The 24,026-nt window shown below is 39.1% G+C and overlaps 1 protein-coding gene across 7 annotated transcripts in view; it reads right to left on the reverse strand.

Annotated features, from left to right (window-relative positions):
* Nucleotides 1-24,026, reverse strand: part of TTC7B (tetratricopeptide repeat domain 7B) — a 322,836-nt gene that overhangs the window by 219,350 nt on the left and 79,460 nt on the right. For all 7 annotated transcript variants that reach the window (XM_037900827.2, XM_037900829.2, XM_037900831.2 and 4 more), the window contains one exon: nt 18,752-18,873. In XM_037900827.2, coding sequence (XP_037756755.1) covers nt 18,752-18,873 — 122 coding nt within the window. The remainder of the gene's footprint in view (nt 1-18,751; nt 18,874-24,026) is intronic.

Below are 24,026 nucleotides of genomic sequence, written 5' to 3' on the forward strand. Positions count from 1 at the left end.
TGATCAAACAAATCCCTACACTAAATAATGGCTGTCAGCCAGTAAGAGTAGAGGAATCCACATACTATAAAGCTGAGAAATAACTGTATATTGATTGTGCAAATCAGCCAGCCACAGACAGTGCAGAGATTTGCATAACTGTGAAAAAAGTGCATAGCTCTTTATCAGTAATGGTGTAGCACCCTCACTTGCCGACTGGCTCAGTCAATTCTATTCCTGAATAAATAATAATGTATATCACATTACAGCATCTGTGACCCAAAGAGCTCAATGATGCAAGATTAAATTGCATTAAAAGTTACTTAACGTTCCAGCTAGTTTAAAGAATTGCAGCACACAGCACTCCAGCACGATGTCAGGACTTGGATTAGATTTTTCTGCAATGCTTCTACATTGCTTTGTCAAACTTCCTAATGCTGAATATGCAATCCTTTAAGATTTTGGTGTCTGAAATGTCCTTATTAAAAAGAGGTAAAAATTAAAATTACTAAAGAAATTAAGTACATAATGAAATTAGCTTGTCAAACAATTTACTCCAGTAGCATTTTCTTCCCAGTTCTGAACGATTACTTCATCTTTGCCATCACCCTCCCCATATCTCCACACACAGTCATACATGCCCAGGACCCAGCTTGGACATGAAATCCAAGACTAAGATAGCAAGGGTGTTTAGAACAAGTTTATAAACAGCCATTCTTTCTCCTTTTCTAAGCAAGCCCTATATAGACACTTTGCTGGTTGGGAAGGCTCTACTATACTTGGTCAGATCAACACCAACCTTTAAATATCCACAATTGCATTTTAACTAAGTTTATCAAGAGTAGAACTGTCCTAATTTTATGTGTATGTTTTTTTCTGGATAAGGAAAAATATTATTCATAAGACAGTGAACTCTACAGCATTCAAAATTTACATGAAAAAGACAACTTACACCCCTAGTGTATTTTAAAAAAAATATTTTGTATTGATTAAACCCAATATAACCTCTCCTTTCCTGAGTTCATTGGCTCATTTTACCCCATTTACTCAAGATGCATTTATGGTAGCATACTTTTCCTCTACCCACTCAAATATTATCATGTTTTACTTATAAAGCACCATAAATGTGTAAGGAACTTAAGAACAAAATCACTGGTTTTCTCTACCACATAACATAACTTTTTCAAGGATTAACTGGAAGACGATGCTGCAGAAATTATGCAGTTAATATTCAGATTATGATTCATCATTTTCACAGTACACACCACCAATGTGAAGTTTTACAGTTATTTTCTTTAACAGTTTATAACAAGTCCATTTCCATCTGCCCATGCATGCCTCGTAATAAAAATTAACAAAAATAACTCTACCAATTAAAAAACTCTAAAATACTTCTACGCCTTTCTGCAAGAATAATCCTATTAGCTAATTTAAAAGCCTGATCAAATATGTACTGAACCCAAACTTGTCAAAATTTAGCTCTGGTGAACAGTCACAGGGAACAAGATCCAGAGAAGGGGCCTTCCAAAGAACATTTACTGTTGGTCTTAGAGAAGTCAATCACAGGGACAGACAGCAAGAGTGACCCAGCAACCACAAATTGTGAAGGGTAAGAGAGGGTAGTTATCTCCAAGGTATCATTTACACTCTTACATTCAGTGGTGATGACAAAGTGTGCACAACAGTCCTCATTCAAATTTTGTTCAGTCCTGGCCACCATTTCGATGATGTTCCTTTTCTTCTACCGTTACAAAAATATCTTGCGTGTTACTTAACACCTGTTCAACTTGTACCCTCCCCATGATTCAATTTTTACACAGATATGTATGTTACTATAAATGTGTCTCGTCAAAGTTCAAACACTACAGCAAACAATAGAGATGTTAGATCTCCTCAACAAAAATAAGGCAATCTAACTATAGGGGTTGCTGCCAACATGCATATATTCACATACATAATTAGTGCTCCGGGAAGCAGAATGGAATGCAAGTTTTGTCTCTTATCTCTGATAATTTTTTCTACAGTTCACTTTTAGAAAGGAATTTAGGAAAACTAGTTAGAGACAGCATTGACCAGGGACAGATTAAGAGGACACTACGACAAAAAAGCAGAATCAGCATGGATTCACAAAAGGGAAGATGTGTAGACCTTTAAAAGCAAATGGCAGGAGAGATTAGGAGAGAACCATGTGGTTTCATTTTCCTGAAGTGCAAGCTCAGTCTTCAAAACTACAAACAACACTGCTTCAGATGTTATCTTGTTAAGTTATTTAACAAAGCTGCAATCTTTTAGTCATAAATTTACATAAATTGATCTCTGTTGTTACTGTCCCTGCCCCCTGCATATGGCAATTCACTGAGGTAAGCAGTATATTAATTGTGAAAGAGAAAGAAGGAAGCATTGTATGAGCTGGAGTAAATACAAGAACAAGGGAGTATAAACTTAAGATGAGGTCATTAGAAGAGCAAGAGTGGAATTTCTTTATATAGAAAATTATTAACTACACAACATTAACTGTGGTGACTAGCAGGAAAACAAAAGTAATTAGGCTTGATACTCTCCTGAATAGATTTAGACAAATATTTGAAAGAAAAAATTACTATAACACGTAAATGCTAGTGCAAATGTAGTCACTTTCAGTTCTGAAGCTGTTCTTTGAACCATTATAAAGTCAATATTTGCCAAAAGATATCATAGTTTTCTCTTAATAGAAATGTTAAATAATACAATAGAAAATAACTGTGGTTAACTATTAGTATATGTTGGCCTTTTATTGGCAACCCCCAATACATACTATCAGGCCATCATATGGAAAAAATAGAATAGAAGAGGAAAGTCCCTTTTCCCCCTTGAATCACAGTATTTTTGAAATTGTTTACCAGATTCTCTTTATATCCTTAACGTTCTTCAAATAATTATGTACATTGCCACCTTGCAGTATAATACTTTGGGGAGAGTAAGAGGTAAGTATAAGCATACTACACGCACATCACCTGAAATATGGTTGCAGCTATAACAAGAAGAAAGAACTAACTATGTAAGCCCTCCAAACGCCAGATAGGCAGAGTACTTATCAGTAACTGCACATCTTTGAGCGGTGCCTCTGTATATCCACTCCTGCAAAGAATGCCCCCTTGTACCTTGAGACTCCGGGTGGCACATTATACCAGAATGGGAACCTACAGAGGCCCGTGAAGAACATGCAGTTCATAATCTTATATAAACTTCAGAGTAAAAGGAATAATTTTAGTGCTGCTTTGTACATCCAAACAGGCATCCACGGTACATCCAAACAGGCATCCACTTCCCAATGTTCTGATTTCAAAGGAAAATGTGATTTCAAAAACAGCAGAGAAGTAACTTAAGGTATATGGCTATGATGTGGACAATAAGCCACTAAACATGGAAGAAAATGTTCATACCCCACCTGCCATATATATACGGGTGGATGGGTGGAACAATGAATGAGTGGAGTACTACATATCCTAATTCAGCTAACAAACCATTACAGACTTTGGGAAGAGGGAGGTATCTTCAAAGTTCCCCATCTCCCCAATAAAGAAGAGCATCAAAAGAGAATGGAGAATGGTTACCAGGAAAAACAAGCCCAACAATGTCAGAACCCATCTGTCTACCATACACAAACTACCAGAGCATAGGCAATTAAAATAATAATTTAATACAACACAAACTCAACTAAATACCTATATTTAACTTAGTGTTTCTACCTCTTCACAAAAAGGGTAAAAATCCGGGTGGATAAAAATCAATGATTAAAAAAAAAAAAAAGGATTTTTTTTATTTAAATCGGATTTTTTTGATAAAATGCTTTTTGAGGAAAAAAGCTATCAAAAGATAGTTTTAATTAAGATATCTTTGAGCTATAATGTATCTCATCATGGAATAGGGATTATAAATTCTAATTCTATAGTATGAGACAATATAGTCATGTAATGTTTAAGAAAAGTTTTGTAAATGAGTTCCAATAGTTCATGGATTAGGGACCCAATTTTATGGTGTTCCAAAGGCTTCTATATAGATTATTTAGATCAATCTTTCTGTCTACCCAATGGGACTCAGTGCTCAGTCTAGAAGATACCATCACAGATGCTTAGTTTTGCAGTTCTCAAACTGTGGATTAGTGTCTCCAGAGAGAACATGCTTGTTAACAGCAAAAATGTTTTTAAATAAATAAATAAATAAATAAATAAATAAATAGAGGTGAGAAATAACAGACCTCAACCTATTGTCCCTCTGCAAATTTGTGTACATAGAGTCAATCCCTTAACTCTCTCTAAACGTAAAAGTTTCAAAAAGTTCAATGAACAGAAGATTGTTGGGGGCAGAACAGATCTGCACAAGGAGAAGAAGCCTGGAGATAAATGTAAGAAGGGAAGGACAGGCAGTAGAAACAAAAGTGAAACTGAGCAACATATTCCAGAAGTCTTGAGGTCTTTCTGAGTGTAGCCTTCATTGATTTGAGATCTACCATCCCATTCTCTAGAAGGAAAAACCTATAATGGCAGCAGGCCGCAAAAGAGACCCAGTTTGGGAATATTTTAATGAAGTTCCTCTACCTGTGGATAAGACAGGCATGAGTGCAAAATGCAAACAGTTCAACAAAGAAATACAAGGCCTGGTTTCCCAAATGAAACAACATCATGAAAAGTGTTCCTTCTCAGGAGAAAGCTGCGTTGAAGATGATAAAAGGAACATGTCTGAACATGCAGGATCTTCAGGTTGGTAAACTTTTTTATTTCATACTTCTTTCTTAAGGACTGCCTGTCTTCCTTCTGGACTATTCTTGAATTCTCATGTTTGAGTAAAAAATAAATTACAAGCATTAAAAAAATGAATGGGATAAGCACTATCTCCAGCTCATTTTCTTGCAAATATTCTCAATACTTGGCACCAGGGTCAAACCTTAACTACTGAAGAATAGGAGTTGGCTATGACATGGACATCCAGCAATTATCCCTCCATAATGCCAACTATAATAAACTTCAGAGCTTAAGATTAACCATTCAAGAAATATATGTTTGCTGACAATGTTTTAAAGAAAGTCACACCAGTGAACTGGTGGAAGTCACTTAGGCACTTGGATTCAGAGACCGTTGAAGTGATAATCTCACTTTTAAGAGCAGTAGCTTCTTCTGCCGGTGTAGAAAGAATATTTTCTTGCTTTGGACTAATTTATTCCAAATTGAGAAATCATTTGGGACCTGAAAAGCAGGAAAGCTTGTTTTTCTTTTCCAGATTATGAACAAACAGGAAAATGAAAGTGAAGACAACTGAGTTAGCTGCAGAAGCCAATATTTTAAGTTTTTCATGTTGACCTGGTTGACATAGTAGATATAATTTTTGTATTTGTTTTTTTAAATATTTCACTTAACTATTTTAGTTAAAAACAATTTTAAACAAAAACAAACCTGATTTTAAAAAACTTGAATGTTTAACTATATTCAAAAATTCATAAGATTGTTTTGTTAAAATATTATATGTTTGCTGCTGAAGTAAAAAATCCAGAATACATAACATTGTTGTTTTAGTCAAATAAAACAATTTAAATGTCTCTCTGTTGATGGTCTTCTCCTAATACAGCCTGGCAAGAAAATTCTCCAAATATTAATGATTAACCTGTTGAATTGGAGATAGTTAACCTCCCAATGACTTCATAAATATCGGCTTCAATTACCTTTAGTAAATGAAATAAAACAATCATTCATTTTTTGATATACCTGTAAAACTTATCTGAAAAGTTTTCAAAATAAATCACTTAAAAATGTAGAGTGTGTACCTTCTAAAAATAAAACCTACATCTCTGAGTTGTGAATAACATGTATTAAGGTTATAACAACCAACAAGAATGCCCTTTTATGTAGAAACCCATGATTAAATTGAGTCTTCCTGACTAGTGATTTAAATCATGCTATAAATCAATTTGATTTAAATCAAATCCACCCTGATAAAAATACAATTCACATTACTCATACATGGCTGCTGAAGAGCTCTGAAGATGATGTTCACAACTACACAGCTGACCACTATCAAAAAAATGAAGTCCACACAGGAAAGAATGAGAGTCTCCCTTTCATTTTCAGTTGATGACCTTAGAATTTCTGCTGCCTATTCTTTTCCCAAGTTTTTTTCACAGTTACTTTGTATCTTTCCCTCTTGAAGTTTATTTCACTTCAGATTTTAATAAAATACAGCACACCCCTGACATGCAGTCCCATGGGATAGATGGAACCAGCTAAGAGATTGTACAGCAGTGGTGGAAGACAGAATTTTGGCCATGGAGACTGGGCAAATACCTACTCTTCTGAAAAAAATGCCACATTAACTTCAATGACAAAGAAGAAAAGACAAGACCTACAGATAGCCACCTGCGTGGGATTTACTTTATCTAATTTTGAAGAACGATGGACTGAGTTATCTGTTAGGATTTAAAACCCTGGCTCCAGAACGTCCATATATTCCTAGGTTTAAGCCTTTACTGCTATGGCATCCTCTCCAGTTTGTACATTTACGAACACCTTGGAATAGGAATTTAAAATGTTTTAATTTTAAAGAGTAGAAAATGGAATGTATTTTGATATAGCTTGTTAACAGAAATTGAAGGATAATGGTATTACTATATAAAGTAAGATGAGCAAGGCCCTTTAACATTGCCTTTTTTACAGCCCTGGGCTCCTAATTAATCTCTTAGTTTCTCCAAAATTCAGTCCTTGTCACCAGCTCATAACTGACATCACACACACATGCTGCACTGTTTCCATGACAAACTCTGACTGGGGACGTTTAGTAATTCAACAGTTTCTAATCTTATAGTGAAGCAAACTGGACCACCAATTAGTCAGCCCACACACTAATTACTTTCCCCTAAAAAAACTTTGATGTGAATTAATTGAAATGTTTTCAGTTACACACTGGCAAATGCCACCAATTTGAACCAATTTCAGATGCTTACATTTAAATCTATAGTTCTAGTTGAAGAAAATAACTAACTTTGCTAGCAGCATATAAAACAGAGCATAGGGATATTTTGAAATAGAGGTAGCCAAAATATTTTATTTATAAAACAAAACATTTCTTCTGTTGACAATATGAACTTAATACCATCTACATGTGCCAATTAAATTGGACTTAAACCAATGTTAGTGGAACTACCTCTAATTTAATAGCTAAAGAGACTTTTCAGTTAATTGCATGTTAAGACCACTACAACCTCAGTTGCAGCATCTCAGATGCTTAACTCAACATAACTCAACACAATACCCAAAAAAACACCAGAGGGTAACAGGGGTTCAAACCAATTGGAATTACTGTCCCAAAAGCTAAGATAGCCCTGATTTCTGGATAGGTGAAAGGGAATTAAACACAATAAACTTTTTGCTAAATAGTGTTCTTTCTCTGACGTAATGCTACCATGCTGCTTTTAGCTTGCCTTGCTGTGTTGTACTGCAGCACACGTAAGACCTGAAACTTCCCACTTTGTGCAGATAAAAATTAGAATAAGGCCTACATTAGCTACTGTTAAAGGACTACAGTACAGGAGCTAAAAATACACTTAAAAGTCTACGTAACAGGATGAGTTAAGACAGAACTACAGCTTCAAACTAGTAAACACACAAGTGTTCAATGTCTAATCAATTTTGACCGTAAGAACAGAAGAATGGCCAAACTGGGTCAGACCAATGGTCCATCTAGCCCAGTATCCAGTTTTCCAACAATAGCCAATGCCAAATGCTTCAGAGGAATGAACAGAACAGGGCAATGATGAGTGATCCATCCCTGTTGTCCAGTCCCAGCTTCTCACAGTCAGAGATTTAGGGACACCCGGAGGATGGCGTGGCATCTCTGACCATCTTGGCTAATAGCCATTGATGGACTTATTCTCCACATGCTTATCTAATTCTTTTTGGAACACAGTATAGTTTTGGCCTTCACAACATTCCCTGGCAATGAGTTCCACAAGTTAACTCTGCATTATGTGAAGAAGTACTTCCTTATATTTGTTTTAAACCTGCTGCTTATTAGTTTCAATGGGTGACCCCCCTCTTTCTTGTGTTATTGTGAAGCGGTAAATACCATTTCCCTATTCACCTGATCCAAACCATTCACGATTTTATAGACCTCTGTCATATTGCACCTTCACCATCTCTCTTCTAAGCAGAACAGTTCCAGTCTTTTTTTCTCTCCCCCCTCATACGGAAGCTGTTTCATACCCTTAATCATTTTTGTTGCCCTTCTCTCTACCTTTTCTAATTTTCTTTTTTGAGATAGGGTGATCAGAGCTGCACATAATATTCAAGGTGTGGGCATTCCATGGACTTATATAATGGCATTATGATTTCATTTTCTGTCTTATCCATTTCTTTCCTAATGGTTCCTAACATTGTTAGAGTTTGTTTGTTTTTTTAAACTGCCACTACACATTGATCTTCAACCTTTTTGGAGAGTTTTGTACTATATGCAACTATAAAGATCACAAAAAATTATTACTAAAATTAATTTCAACAGGAAAGCTTCCTTCAGTTTTAAATACAGTTTAGTGACAGTTTTATACTGAATGACCTTTCAAATATATAAACTTCACATTAGTATTCCATTCGAAAGTCTGAACTTAAGACAGAATTCAGCACATGTAACATGGCATAGGGAGCCTCAGACAACAAAACAAACTGTTCTTGACAGATCATCTTATCTGAATGTCTGAATGAACAATTAACTCCCCTCACATTGAGGCACATTGTGTTTTTCACTGAAGACTTGCCTGATAAGAACAGAATCTTAAATAAAAAGGCAGAAAAAGCTGATTTTACAAAGATTATGTTATAGCAGATTTTGTAACTACTTTTTGTTTCAACCAAGAATTTTTTTCTAGGTTACCTTCAGCATAAAGTAAGGGTACCATGACAATTATCTCCATGACAAAGTTGCTTATGAAACTTGAAACTACAAACTGGAAATTACTATTAGTTTAAATATATCAATGTTTCACGCATCAGAAATTTGAGGCTTTCAACAGTGAGCTAAACTTATAAGCATTTAACACTGAATTCTACATGTAATATTATTAATTTTTCCCTCTCTCATCTCATCACATCTACTGATATATTTGGTTTGGGACCTGTATAGATGCACAGGTGAGACATATCATAGTCCTTTCTGGGCTCATGATACATTTGTGAACTTTGATGACCAGTCCCATGTGACCTTTTGATACATTCTGGCAACCCAATTTTGGATCACAACCCACAGGTTGAGAAAAACCTGTGATAGTCTAACAGCATATTCTGTCTAATACATGGAATGGCAAGGTAACTAAACTTAAAGAGGGTTGTGACGAAGTTGGAGTTTTCTGTTATACTTGTATTAAAGATACGAATAACAGTGACTTTCTTGACTAGGGACTGCTACACAGTGGGTGCAGAAGTGTTACATGTTCCTCAGGCAGAGCAGGAGACATGAGGTGTTTGGATCACAGAACTGTCTGGGGTGATATGAATATTAATAGAGAAATGGAAAGACAATGAGAACCCCAAGGACTGAACTACTGACCCCTAACAACTGGAAACTCCAGCAGGCAGAACATGTAAATTCAGCAGGGGTACTGCAAGAGGAAACCAATATGCAAAGAGGTGACATAAGGCTACAATAAGAGCTGACCATTGGAGGAAGACAGAAGTTCTCACCTGGCACTGACAGAGAAAGGGTGAGTGAGCCAACATGGATTCCACAGCACTTGGCTGGGTGAAGCCCTGGCTTTAGCCATATGGACTATTGTCATAAATATAAAGGGAAGGGTAACCACCTTTCTGTATACAATGCTATAAAATCCCTCCTGACCAGAGGCAAAATCCTTTCACCTGTAAAGGGTTAAGAAGCTAAGGTAACCTTGCTGGCACCTGACCCAAAATGGCCAATGAGGGCACAAGAGTCTTTCAAATCTGGAGGGGAGGAAAAAGGCTTTTGTCTGTCTGTCTGTGTGATACCGTTGCCGGGAACAGATCAAGGATGCAAGCCTCCAACTCCTGTAACGTTAGTAAGTAATCTTGCTAGAAAATGCGTTATCAAGCCTTCCCCAGGAAAGGGGGTGTAGGACTTGGAGGAATATTTTGGGGGAAGGTGTCTCCTAGTGGTCTCTTTCCCTGTTCTTTGTTTAAATCGCTTGGTGGTGGCAGCGTATCAAGTTTCTAACCTAAGCTGGTTCCCAAGGTAAGAAAGGAATTTGTGCCTTGGGGAAGTTTTAACCTAAGCTGGTAAGAATAAACTTAGGGGGTCTTTCATGCAGGTCCCACATCTGTACCCTAGAGTTCAGAGTGGGGAGGGAACCTTGACAACTATGTCTTAATCTTTGCTTTTCTATATGCCAACCTAAGAATTTCCCGAATCAGTGTTCCAGCTGACTAATAAACCTTACTCCATTTTGAAAAGACTGCCTAGTGTCACAGCAAATACTTGCTGAGGTGCATTGGTCACTGATAAGAGTGAAAGTCTCTGAACAGGAATCTGTGCCAGCTTCACTTGTCAGGCAGTGCTCACAGCGAGAAGCAGGAGTGTTGGAGCCCAGAGGCTCAGTGTCCGAGACGTTGAGGCCTCCCCTTAAAGAAGGGTGGGACTCTTCAGGGGTCTGGCACATTAAAGATGTATCTCCAAGGGACTATTTAAAAGCTGGGGCATAGTGCTGATTCTGTGGACCCATGAAAAGGGCACAAACTCAAAAAAAAAAAAAAAAAAAGCTCTGGGGCTGCATCTACAACAAGCATTTTCAGATGCTTCCACAGATATAGCACTCATACAACTCCAACAGTTTTACTACAGAACACAGGTTCACGTGATTTTATCAACATATTGTCTAATCTTGCTCAGAGATGGTCTAGCTCAGTGGCTTTCAAAGTTTTTTTCTGGCGACCCAGTTGAAGAAAATTGTTGATGCCCACGACACAACGGAGCTGGGGATGAGGAGTTTGCGGTGTGGGAGGGGCAGAGGGTTGGGTGCAGGGGTGACGGGTGGGGCCAGGAATGAGAGTTCAGGGTGTGGGAGGGGGTGCTGGGCTGGGGCAGGGGGTCGGGTGCAGGGCTCGGGGGTGCAGGATGGGGCTCTGGGTTTGCAGGGGCTCAGGGCTGGGGAAGGGGATTGGGGCACGAGGTTGCGGAGCATACTTACCTCAGGAGGCTCCCGGTCAGTGGCACAGCGGGGATGCTAAAGCAGGCTTCCTGCCTGTCCTGGCACCATGGACCATGCTATGCCCCAGAAGTGGCCAGCAGCAGGTCTGGCGCCTAGGCGGAGGTGGACAAGCGGCTCCACATGACTCTCGCCCGGAGGCACCTCCCCTCAGCTCCCATTGGCCAGTTTCCAGCCAATGGGAGTGCAGAGCCAGTGCTCGGGTGGCGAGTGGAGCCCTGTGGCCCCACCCCCGCCTAGAAGCTGGACCTGCTGCTGGCCGCTTCTGGGGCGCAGCGCGGTGTCAGAACACGTAGGAACTAGCCTGCCTTAACCAGGCATCACCACCAATGGGGCTTTTAATGGCCCAGTCCGCAGTGCTTACCACAGCCACCACAACCAGTCCCTTACTTTTAAAAACCACTGGTCTAGCTGACTTGGTGACAAAAACACCAGTGCCTGGTCTACACTAACCCTTTCATAGTTTTTAACACCAAAGGTTGCTAAAATATACATTACATTAGGGGCAAGAGAAAGAGAGGGTCAACTACTTAGCAAGCAAGGAGAGCTAACAAAGACAACACCAAGAAGTCTGAGTCATTTAATACTTATTTTGCTTCAGTTTTCACTAAAAAGGTTAATTGTGACCAGATGCTTAACACAATTAATATTAACACCAAGGGGGAAGGAACACAAGCCAAAATAGAGGAAGAATATGATAAAGAATATTTAAGTAAATTAGATGTATTCAAGTTGGCAGGGCCTAAGGAAATTCACCCAGAGTATTTAAGGAACTAGCTGAAGCAATCTCAGAACTATTAGTGATTATCTTCGAGAACTCATGGAAGACAGGTGAGGTCCCAAAGAACTGCAGAACGGCAAGCATAGTACCTATCTTTAAAAAGAGGACCAAAGAAGATCTGGGGAATTACAGGCCAGTCACCCTAACTTTGATATACAGAAAGATAACTGGAACAGATTATTAAGTATGCAATTTGTAAGCACCTAAAAAATAACAGGACTATAAACAGGGATCCTAGTTTTCCATAATAAAAACCCAAAATTCTATGATAAAAAAACATCCGCATTTTTCTGCAGTTGAAACACTGAACTTTAGTATCCCTAGCCACAGTATATATAGGTATCAGCTGAACACAATGTTTTACTGATATACAGTAGAACCCTGTCTATCCAATCCGCCACTATCCGGCTCTCTGTATTAACCAAACCACCAGCTGCCTCGGGCTGACAGCGGCCGGGGGTTGCCAATTCTCCTGATTATCCAAATTTCTGATTCTCCAATTTGGCCCCAGACCTAATTAGATCAGATAAATGGGGTTCCATTGTAAATTTAAAATGCATTAATAAATCAATCACAAGAGTGGAAGGTTGTGCACACTGAATGAGTGACTTTCCGTAAAATTTAGTTAATAGTAAAATGTTTTTATTTTTTCACAGAATGTAAAATCTAAATATTCTCTGTAAAAACACAAATTCCATGTTTTTCTGTGTTTAACAGATTTCTAGGATCCCTGGTTATAAGTAATAGTAAGTGATGGTTACTCACCTTGTGCAAAAACAACAAGGAGTCCTTGTGGCACCTTAGAGACAAATTTATTTGGGAATAAGCTTTCGTGGGCTAAAACCCACTTCATCAGATGCATGGAGTGGAAAATACAGAGGCGGGTATAAATACACAGCACATGAAAAGATGGGAGTTGCCTTACCAAGTGGGGGGTCAGTGCTAACGAGCCAATTCAATTAAGGAGGAAGTAGGCTATTCTCAACAGTTGACAAGAAGAGGTGAATACCAAGGGAGGAAAAAAATCACTTTTGTAGTGCTAATGAGGCCAATGTAATCAAGGTGGCCTAATTTGATGGTGTCCAGTTTCAAAATTAATTAATTGGACACCTGGACCCCATCAAATTGGACCCCATCAAACTAGGCCTGAATAAAGACTGGGAGTGGATGGGTCACTACAAAAACTAATATCTGCCTGCTGATACTCATACCTTCTTGTCAACTGTTTGAAATGGGCCACCTTGATTACATAGAGTAGTGCCCTCCCAAGATGATAGGGGCTTCGGAGTTGGTAGAATAAGTGATGATAATACAGCTCGACCCAGCAGAGTAATATTTTCTGTCCACCCTTTTGCAGATAGGAGATATGGTGACTGGAGTTTGGCAGGTTCCATGATAGCCCCACTGATTGGCAATGCTATCTTTGAGGAGGAAGATGTCTGTAAGATATCCACTGGCTCACGTTGAGTTTCCGGCACTTCCTCCAGAGCAATTTTGAACTCATTGGCCACTCTTCTGAATAAATCTTGAAAGTGGGTAAAGTCATCTGTGGTGGTTGTGGGTAGAGGCCTAATATGCTCATCTAGTGAGCAGGATGAATTGTTATTTGTTGGTGACGTGTCAGGAGCAGTGTCCTCTTCCTGCTCTGCTATGGATTCATCCCTTGCCTTGGTCACTTCGGTCTCCAAGGGTGGAGGTGGGGATCTGGTGTCTTCCCTATGTGGGCTGAGGCACCTGCTGCAGTGCTTTCTGTAAGCCCCCAGGGATTCCAGTATGGCCAGTGACCAGGGAAGTCCTATCCATGGGTGACCGTACCATGGTGGCATGTCGTGTGCATATGTGGACCGTGATCGTAGTGGTCCAGTAGCCATAGGCATCCTGATAGGGGAGGAGTGGTGAGGGGAGAATGCCCCTTCAACCTCCTCATCATCATCACTCAAGAACTGTGATGCTATCGGAGATAACTGTTGCTGTGGTACCACTGGCCCCAGTGACACATCAGTGCCCAAGAAAGGGGACTCTGGAGTCGAGGAAACCAACAGATACTCTGGTGCATAAAGCGGCATGGCGCCGAGAGCTTCGGTGCTGAAGAGTGAGGTGCCGACTACATCAGGAGTGTGATGTGCTAAGCCGGTGCAGTTTGTATAGGCACCATTGCACTAGTAGCATTGGGCTGCAGCACAGAAATAGGAGCGGTTGTTGGTGCCATCTCCTTTAGTTCTATCAACAGTGCCGTGGTGGAAATGGACAACTTAGAGACCTTAGACATTGCATCAGAGTGCTGGGTTCCGCCGGCGGCGTCCACCATGCAGATGGTGCAGGAGGTGCCCGGAGTCTCAGAGGTGCTGAGCTGTGGTGCAGCCAGCACCAATGAGAGCAATTTGGTTGGCGACCATTTTGTGTTGCTCTGCTCTCTATGAGGCAAAGAGGACAGTCATTTTTTTGTGGATTTTTTGGTCTTCGAGGACCTTGGCAATGAAGAGACCGGTGACTTATACTGGGAAGAGGGCTCCTGCCCTGGTCAGAGGCTGGTCTTAATGACTTCTCCATCAAGATGAATTTCAGTCTCAGGTCTCTATCCCTGCATGCCCTAGCTTTCAGTTTGTTATAATGGACACATTTCTGAGGAACGTGAGCTTCCCCTACATAACAAACACATTGAGTGTGTCCAACATGCCTCTCTGCATGTTGTGCATCTTTTAAATCCTGGTGAACCAGGCATTTTCCTAACCTAATACTAACTATACTAGGGGATGAAGAAATGAAACCTTTCCTCCCTCCCCGTCCTCCTCCAGGTAGAGGACATAACTCTAATAACTCAAACGTAATGTATCTAAACTATCCTAACTTATCTAGTAGAAACGAAGGCTTTCAGCAGGACTGCTGAGCTCCATTTCAGGCTGGAGACAGTTGAGAAGGAACTGAGGAGTCCAGGTCGTGTGCGAGCTAGATAAAGAGCCAACGGCACGCAAGGCAGGCACCACATGTGCATGACCCATATGGGCACTGCTGCAAAACTCTCTGAGCAAAGGCATAGGGACGCACCATCACCTGGATTGGAACACCCACAGGGACATCTCTCGAAGAAGAAATATGGATTTGTCAAGAACAAATCATGCCTAACTAATCTCATTTCCTTCTTTGACAGGGTTACTGGCCAACTGGATGGGGGAAGGTTGCAGACATGATATATCTTAATTTTAGTAAGGCTTTTAAAAATTTCATACAACTTTCTCATAAGTAAACTAGAGAAATATGGTCTAGATCAGTGATACTTAGACTGAGGCTCGCGAGCCACAAGTGACTCTATAATCTGTCTCCTGCCACTCTTTGCAGCACATGATATTAAAACTCCGCGTGATTTAGTTATTAACCAATCTAAGTTACTAATCAATCAATTAGTTATTAACCCAGTTGTAGTTGATAAAATCATAATACTTGGTCAGTCATTTTGCTGTGAGAATAATATATATATTTCCTTTTAGTACTATGTATTCATAATTAAACAGTCTGATTGTACATGAATTCACATTACTATGGCTCTTTTGGGTGATGTTGATCGCTAATTTGGTTTCTGAACCACTGAGGTCTGTGTATCACTGGTCTAGATGAAATGACTATAAGGTAGGTGGACAACTGACTGAAAGACCCTACTCAGGAGTAGTTATTAATGGTTTGCTTTCAAACTGGGATAAGGTATCTAGTGGGATCCTGCAGAGGTCTGTCCTGGGTTTGGTACTATTCCACATTTTCATTATAGACTTGGATAAAGGAGTAGAGAGTAAGCTACAAAATCTGAGGAGGAAACCACTCTGGGAAGAGTACCAAGTACTTTGGAAAAAGAAAAGGAGTACTTGTGGCACCTTAGAGACTAACCAATTTATTTGAGCATGAGCTTGGTTAGTCTCTAAGGTGCCACAAGTACTCCTTTTCTTTTTGCGAATACAGACTAATACGGCTGTTACTCTGAAACCTGTCATTATGCAAGTACTTTGGAGGACAGGATTAGAATTCAAAATGACCTAGATAAATTCAATAATTGATCTGAAATCAATAAGATATAATAAAATAAAGACAAATGCAAACTGCTACACTTAGGAAGGAAAAATCAAATGCACAAATACAGAATGGGAAATAACTGCCCGCCCAGTCGTATTGCAGAAAAGGATCTGGGGGTTATAGTGGACCACAAATTGAATATGAGCCAACAATGTGATGAAGCTACAAAAAAGGCAAATATTCCGGGGTGTATTAACAGGAATGTTGTGTATCAGACAGAGGCGATAATTGTTACACTCCACTCAGCACTGGCGAGGTCTAAGCTAGAGTATGGGGAGAGCTCCTTAAGTCTCATCTCCTAAGACGTATTTTCCATTCCTCTGATCATCCTAGTAGTCCTTCTCTGTACCTGTTCCACTTTGAATTCATCTTTCTTAAACATCTGCACACACCATTCTGGATATGGTCTCACCAGTTCCTTGTATGATGGTAATCACACTTCCCTATCGATAGTGGAATTACCTCGCTTGGTGTATCCTAGGATTGCATTGGTCAATATAGTTTGCTCATCCTAACTCAATTCTTCTACACCTTTTGAGAAGAAAACATTAATTTGGAATTTCTATCTTAATAAAGATTGTAAAATCATTCATGAAATATGGTTTCATAAATTTCTGGTAGAAAATGGTTTTTCCATGTATTTTCTAAATACTAACACTTAGCGTTTAGACTTGTAAGGTTTCAATGCTTTTATCTTTTTTCTTACAAGAAAATGCATGCCTATAAGATCTTCACTGGTTTCTGTATAAGAATGTATACTTTTCTCTTTAAAAGAAAATCTGGGTACAGCTTCTGAGCAAAGGGACAGTTAATTGGATCATTTGGTCTAATTTAAATAAGGGTGTTCTGCTTAAGGAAGCAGCAGTGCACACCGGGTATCAGAGGACAGGGTCCAGCTCCTTCAATAGCTGTATAAGTCTTTTTATATTTGCCAACTATTTGTGACTGACACATACATAAATAAATATAAAAACAAGTGACAGCCTGATGCTCAGCACATTAGAAAACCTGACCTTGAGTTTCCAAGATATGCAGGAAGAAACACTCCATAGCATAGGACTGCATCAAGCAACAAGCTTCTCTGTTTATGCAACATATTTTTCAGAGCTACATGATTACTACTACTTACTGGAGCTGGAGTGAAATCTGAAAAAATATTATGCATATGTATTTATTCAGGTTTTTAAGTGAATATGCTTCATCAGGTAATTCTGATAACATGTTAATTGGAACTAACTCACAAGCAATGCCAGACTAGAGTCTAGTGACACAACCGACATTTAAAGATTTCATAGAATTTCATAATTACCTCTGCTTCATGAAAAAGCAGAAGGCAAAGGACCCCATTACACTACATCATCAGCATACTCTCGCCCAAGCCTACACGAAAAGACAAAACAAATACTACAAAGAAAGCAACACTCAAATTTTGCAGACTCCCTACCACACCTCAGTTTGAGACCTGTTGTCATCTATAGTCTTATCTGTAACAAAGATAAACAAGCACATTCATCCAACTTTCCTAACTGCCTATCATCTATGTTCATATAACCCTAACATGAAAACAATGATTTATAAGTATAGTTTTAACAATTTTATTGAAACCTTTCTAGTGAAAAGGTCTTAGACTGAATTCCTATAAACTTGATATTAAGGCCAGGGCAAAATAAAATATACGATCAAGTAATTTTGGAGTGAAATATTAAAAGGGCACAAAATAAAACACTGCTCACTACTTAAAAAGTTAACAATTCAGTATTCAGTTCTGGTCAGTCCAAGTTAAAAAAAAAAAATACAGCAGAAAAACAGATGGGATCCAGAAACATGTGGCAAAATAACAAATTTGAAAATCTTCATCAACCCTCATTATTCAAATTACATCAAAATCTCACACCTTTACAGACACTGCCTGACTCCACCCATTTTAGTTATTTATTTTGATTTGAAAGGTATTAATGAAACAAAGGGATATTCTGGGCTTACTGAAGTCAATGGGAGTTTTGACAGTTAGGGGGTAGGATTTCACATGGTATTTTCTCAGAAAAAACAAAAACCAGCAAACCAGTCTACGTAGTCTAAAATGACTACGGATTCAACAACAAATACAAGAAGTGTACTTTAAACCTAGCATTCCAAGTTTTCAAGAGTTTAAAAAAATGAATTGCTTTGTTCATTTTCTGTAATGTTTGATATTAATTTGTACACCTATATTTAGAATTTTTACTTCACAAAATTATAAATGATCTCTCATGAACAATCTAAAAGGTTCTACAGAGCAGGCACAATGGAGATTATACATATACATACTGTTGATCTTCATGCATATTTATCCTGCAGCATAATGTTAAAATAAGTGATAATTGAAGAGATTTGGAAAAAAATTATAAAAATCAAATGTTTTGTTTTCTATTTCTTTATTTAATTATTAAAGTTTCAACACAAAAGACAGACATTTCACAGATATTTATAGGTTTGATATTTTAAGTTCTTACAGTTAATAAAGAGCTGTAAGAAAATATTTAATATTCCCTATTTCATTTTATTCTGTACATATATTTTGAGGAAAAAATTAAATGCAAGTTAAAATAAATACTATCTGGATAGGAAAATTAATATCTTCAACCAAAATATTTCTACTACAGTAATAAAAAGTAAAGATTATATGCTTGTCAGCTTCATTTTCTAACTTTTTTGACATTATAATCCAGAACAAAAAAAACCAACCTAAATTAAATTCTTACCCATTTTTGAAATACAAGACATGTGCTCTTTGGAGTCCTGTTTCTAGGAAAAATCCCAGTTCCTGTTCATGTACTGCAGACCCTGGTTTAGGGCTTCTGTTTTGTATATTGGTAATTAGTACCTAAGAAAACACACAAGTGAAATAAAATTAGATGAAATACAGATGAAACGTTCTTGTTATTTGAGAGCATGTGGGGTAGAACAAAGAAGCTGGCACTCAACAATGTTGTTGAGGGAGTCTTCTTTACCCCATTCTCCTGCTGTCTAGGAAAACATTTCTAAATCTGTCTCACTGATTTTCCATCTTTTCAAATCTCCTCTCAATACCTTCCTTCATTGTGACTTTTAATTCATTCTTCCTTCTTCTACTATTCTCACTGCAATTGTACTATTTAATTTTGTAATGCATTTTAGGATGCAATATATGAAAAAAGTATTCAAAGCAAAATAACGTATAGCTTATAAAATATATAGTTACAACATGTTTCCGTAATAGTAGATGGCAGTGCTCAGTTCCTCTTCGCATCAGCCCCTACACATAAATGGCTTAGTTCCAATTACAAAAATGAATACATAGGCACTACCAAGCTCAGATAAAATAGGTGAGTCGAGTACACAGAAATACAAACTAATGTAAAAATACATGGAGATTAGTGAGATACTCAAAATTAGTGTCCCCAGGTGGTTCAGAAAGAGTGAAATACAGAACTTGAGTCCCTTAATATTTGTGCTGACATTGCCCTTTTAGCCAAAGCGTCTTTGAAACTGCTGTATGGCTTCGATTTTCATTGATATAGTCTATATTGTATCAGTCATGAAAAACCAGTAATGAAAGACATTCTAGAGCAGTGGTTCCCAAACCTGTTCCACTGCTTGTGCAGGGAAAGCCCCTGGCGGGCTGGCCGGTTTGTTTACCTGCCGCGTCCGCAAGTTCGCTGCTCCAGGCCAATGGGAGCTGCTGGAAGTGGCGGCCAGTACGTCCCTCGGCCTGCGCCGCTTCCAGCAGCTCCCATGGGCCTGGAGCAGCGAACCATGGCCACTGGGAGCTGCGATCGGCTGAACCTGTGAATGCAGCAGGTAAACAAACCGGCCGGCCCGCCAGGGGCTTTCCCTGCACAAGCAGCGGAACAAGTCTGGGAACCACTGTTCTAGAGGAAGCTATTTCAATAAACCCATTATGTGAAAATGAACACTGACAATTCCATATGCGCGCTTGCTTTAAAAATATCATAGGCAAAATATACCGCCTCTTTCCCAATTGCTAACAATGTTTGTTTCCTTTTTCCTTCTCTTATACCAAGATTAAAATATTTTTAGAAGTAGGTTTGTGAAGTAACTATTGTCTTCCTGCAATGCAGTTTTCATGAAATACTTGTCATTCAAGTAGACAATCTTTCTGGCATCCTGAATTGACTTTTCTTAAAACAGAACAGTTCTTTAAAGACATCCACAAAAGAACACTCGTTTGACTAACTGGTCCTCTGGTTACCATGTCACGTATCATAATGAAATTGGATGAACATTTAAATGTTAGTAGAATCTCAATGAAAATACGTTATCTTATCTGTATACAATGAACCCTATTTACTATAGTTTTCCATCCACTTTAGACCTTCTATAATGCTGTTAAGTAGAGTTATTGTATCTGAGAGAATACTAACTTTCTACAAAAATTCAATTCCTATGTCTAATCCAATCATAAATTCATTAGGAATGCTGAAGTCTAAACACTAGACACTATAAAACAGTAGAAATTGTCTAAAATTAGAATTTTTTTCAGCTGTGATTCTAACTCAGAGTGCACTGTGAATGTGACTGGTAACTTATCTCTCCCCCCATGTTCATATTTAATAATTTTTAGGGAGTGCTCTCCACTAGGAAGTTCAGGGCAAAGGACATGTTTTCTAATGTACCTGCCATCTATGAGATCTGGTACATTACAAAAAGGTAGAAAATTGTTCGTCAGCAGGAATAGTTTGCAGGATCCAGGCAAGGAAAAAAGTCAGATGAAGAGAAATCTCATCATCCCTCACAATACAAATACTGGACCCAATCCTGCTCTCACTGAAGCCACTGGCAAACCTACTATTAAGTTCAATGACAGTACCATTATGTCCACTGGTTGCACTGGCTTTATGTACGTGCCAATATGAAATCAATTATACACCAATACTCTGTGATGCACAGTTTAACTGTACAAGTATTTAAGATAGGGTCTATGGACTGAATAAAGCTGTTAGAAAAAAACTAATTTAAAAATAGGCCATTTAAAAACTTACTGTACATATGTCTTCTTACAAAAGGAATTCATCTAGGCTATAAACAGAACTATTTGGTTAATCGCACCCATAGAACCACAGAGATAGCTGACTGATTGAAGTACTTGGAACCTCCTGCTGCTCCCCCTATACCATCTTGGCAAGTCCATCACAACTCCTGTTTAAAATCTTAAACCATAAAACACTATAAACATATGCGCAAACGTGGGGAAGACTCTAGATGAGATGATTTCCTATTATGAAAAGATGGAATGTTTCAATGATCTGTTGTCATTCACAGAAATTCATCTAGACTGGAAACAGGACTATTGGGAAATCGCAAGCAGTCCAACCAAAAAAAGGGGAGGAAAAGCAGTGAAGACTTGGAGACCCACATACTGTGAGAGCCAGAGACTAAAGACAGCATCTGATAAGGATGCCACATGTGCTTTGTAGTGTCTGGTAAAAGTATGTGGAAGTTGCCAGGTAGCCACACTTCAGATCTCATAAGTAGGGCCCTACCAAATTTACAGCCATGAAAAATACGTCATGAACTGTGAAATCTGGTGTCCCCCCCATGAAATCTGGTCTTTTGTGTGCTTTTACACTATACTATACAAATTTCATGGGGGAGATGGGCATTTCTCAAATTGGAGGTCCTGACCCAAAACAGAGTTGTTGGGAAGGGGGGTTTGCAAGGTTATTTTAGGGGGATCGTGGTATTGCCATCCTCACTTCTACGCTGTCTTCAGAGCTGGTTGGCTGGAAAGCGGCAGCTGTTGGCCGGTCGCCAGCTTTGAATGCCACCCTTACTTCTGCACTGCTGCTTTCAGAGCTGGGTGGCCTGAGAGTGGCAGCTGCTGACCAAGGGCCCAGCTCTGAAGGCAGCAGCGCAGAAGTAAGGGTGGCCATACCACTCCATGCCATCCTTACTACTGTACTGCTCCTAGCAGCAGTGTTGCCTTCAGAGCTGGGCTCTCAGCCAGCAGCAGCGCAGAAGTAAGGGTAGGCGTACTGCAAGCCCCCCTACAATAACCTTCTGACGCCTCCACAACTCCTTTTTGGGTCAGGACCCCTACAATTACAACACCATGAAATTTCAGATTTAAATTTTAAAATTTACAATTTCTAAAATCCTGTGACCGTGAAATTGACCAAACTGGACCATGAATTTGGTAGGGCCCTACTCTTAAGATGGGGTCAGGAGAGGAATACACAAGTTTTGGTTGACTGGTGCAGTGGGGTCCAATGGCCCAGCAAATTCATAGGTTCAGGATGGATCTCCTTTGCTTACTGCATGCCCACAGGCCCTATCTTTATCCATGGCTCACTCCATTATTCCTCTCCAGGGACTTTGGAAGAGCTGGTCACTCATCTCCCTCAGCAGAGAGAACCTCAGGGGAGGCACTGCTTTCAATCTGCTCAGTCATGGTGTGAACAGGGTGGATAAAAATCAAGGATTTTTTTAAATTAAAAAAATTGATTTTTTTTTATTTAAATCAGATCTAAAGATAGTTTTAATTAAGATACATTAGAATTAGAATTTATAATCCCTATTCCATGATGAGCTATATAGTATGAGACAATATAGTCATCTAATGTTTAAGAAAAGTTTTGTAAATGAGTTCCAATAGTTCATGGATTAGGGACCCAATCTTATGGGTTCCAGGGGTGTCTGTATATAGATTATTTAGGTTAATCTTTCTATCTACCCAATGGGACTTGGTGCTCAGTCTAGAAGATACCATCACAGATGCTTAGTTTTGCAGTTCTCAAACTGGATTTGTGTCTTCACATGTTAACATGCTTGTTGACAGCAACAAGGTGAGATACATAGAGGTGAGAAACAACAGACCTCAACCCTATTGTCCCTCTACAAATTTGTGTACACAGAGTCAATCCCTTACCTCTCTCTAAAAGTGCAAAGTTTCAAAAAGTTCAATGAATAGAAGATTGTTAGGGGCGGAATAGATCTGGACAAGGAGAAGAAGTCGGGAGATAGATGTGAGAAGGGAGGGACAGACAACAGAAACAAAAGTGAAACTGTTTGAGCAGCATATTCCAGAAGTCTGGAGGTCTTTCTGAGTGTAGCCTTCATTGACTTGAGATCTACCATCCCATTCTCTCACTAGAAGGGAAAACCTATAATGGCAGCAGGCCATAAAAGAGACTCAGTTTGGGAATATTTTAATGAAGTTCCTCTACCTGTGGATAAGACAGGCATGCGTGCAAAATACAAACAGTGCAACAAAGAAATGCAAGGCCTGGGTGCCCAAGTGAAACATCATTATGAGAAGTGTTCCTTCTCAGGAGGAAGCTGCGTTGAAGATGATGAAAGGAACGTCACCTAAAAAATGTATAGCGTGTATCTTCTAAAAATGAAACCTACATCTATCTCTGAGTTGTGAAGAATATGTATCACGGTTATAACAACCAACAAGAATGCACTTTTATGCAGAAATCCATGATTAAATCGAGTCTTCCTGACTAGTGATTTAAATCAATTTGATTTAAATCACATCTATGCTGGGTGTGAGACACTCTTCCTAGTTTGTGCTGACCACAGTTCGGGGCTAAAAATGGTGCCCCTCCAACCGAAGATAACAGTCACCAGCTTCCAGGGGTAACAGCATTGAACATGTAGAACTCCTCCTACACTGAGGCCTGGGTCTGGAGCTTCTGAAAGAGCAGAGACATGGAGCCAGAGAAGAAAAGCTGGAAAGGACTGTGGCCTTCCCTAGGAGCTCAAAGCAAAGATGCACAGGGAAAGCAGAGAAGAGTTTTGAGGCACTCTTCCAGGCCGATTTACAAGGAACTGCTTCAAACATCAGAAACCTTGAGGAGTCAGCTGCTTTTGTGATTTGATGGGCATGACCAGCATAACCCTACTAGAGGGTTTTCTATGTATGAGAATAATTATACATCGCTATAGAAGGAACAAAGAAAGGAAGATGAGAGTGGGATCATTACTGGGGTAGAGTTAAAGTAATTTGGGCACCATAACTATGAATTTCCA

The sequence above is a fragment of the Chelonia mydas genome, chromosome 6 (genome assembly GCF_015237465.2).
Source record: "Chelonia mydas isolate rCheMyd1 chromosome 6, rCheMyd1.pri.v2, whole genome shotgun sequence".
NCBI lineage: Eukaryota > Metazoa > Chordata > Testudines > Cheloniidae > Chelonia > Chelonia mydas.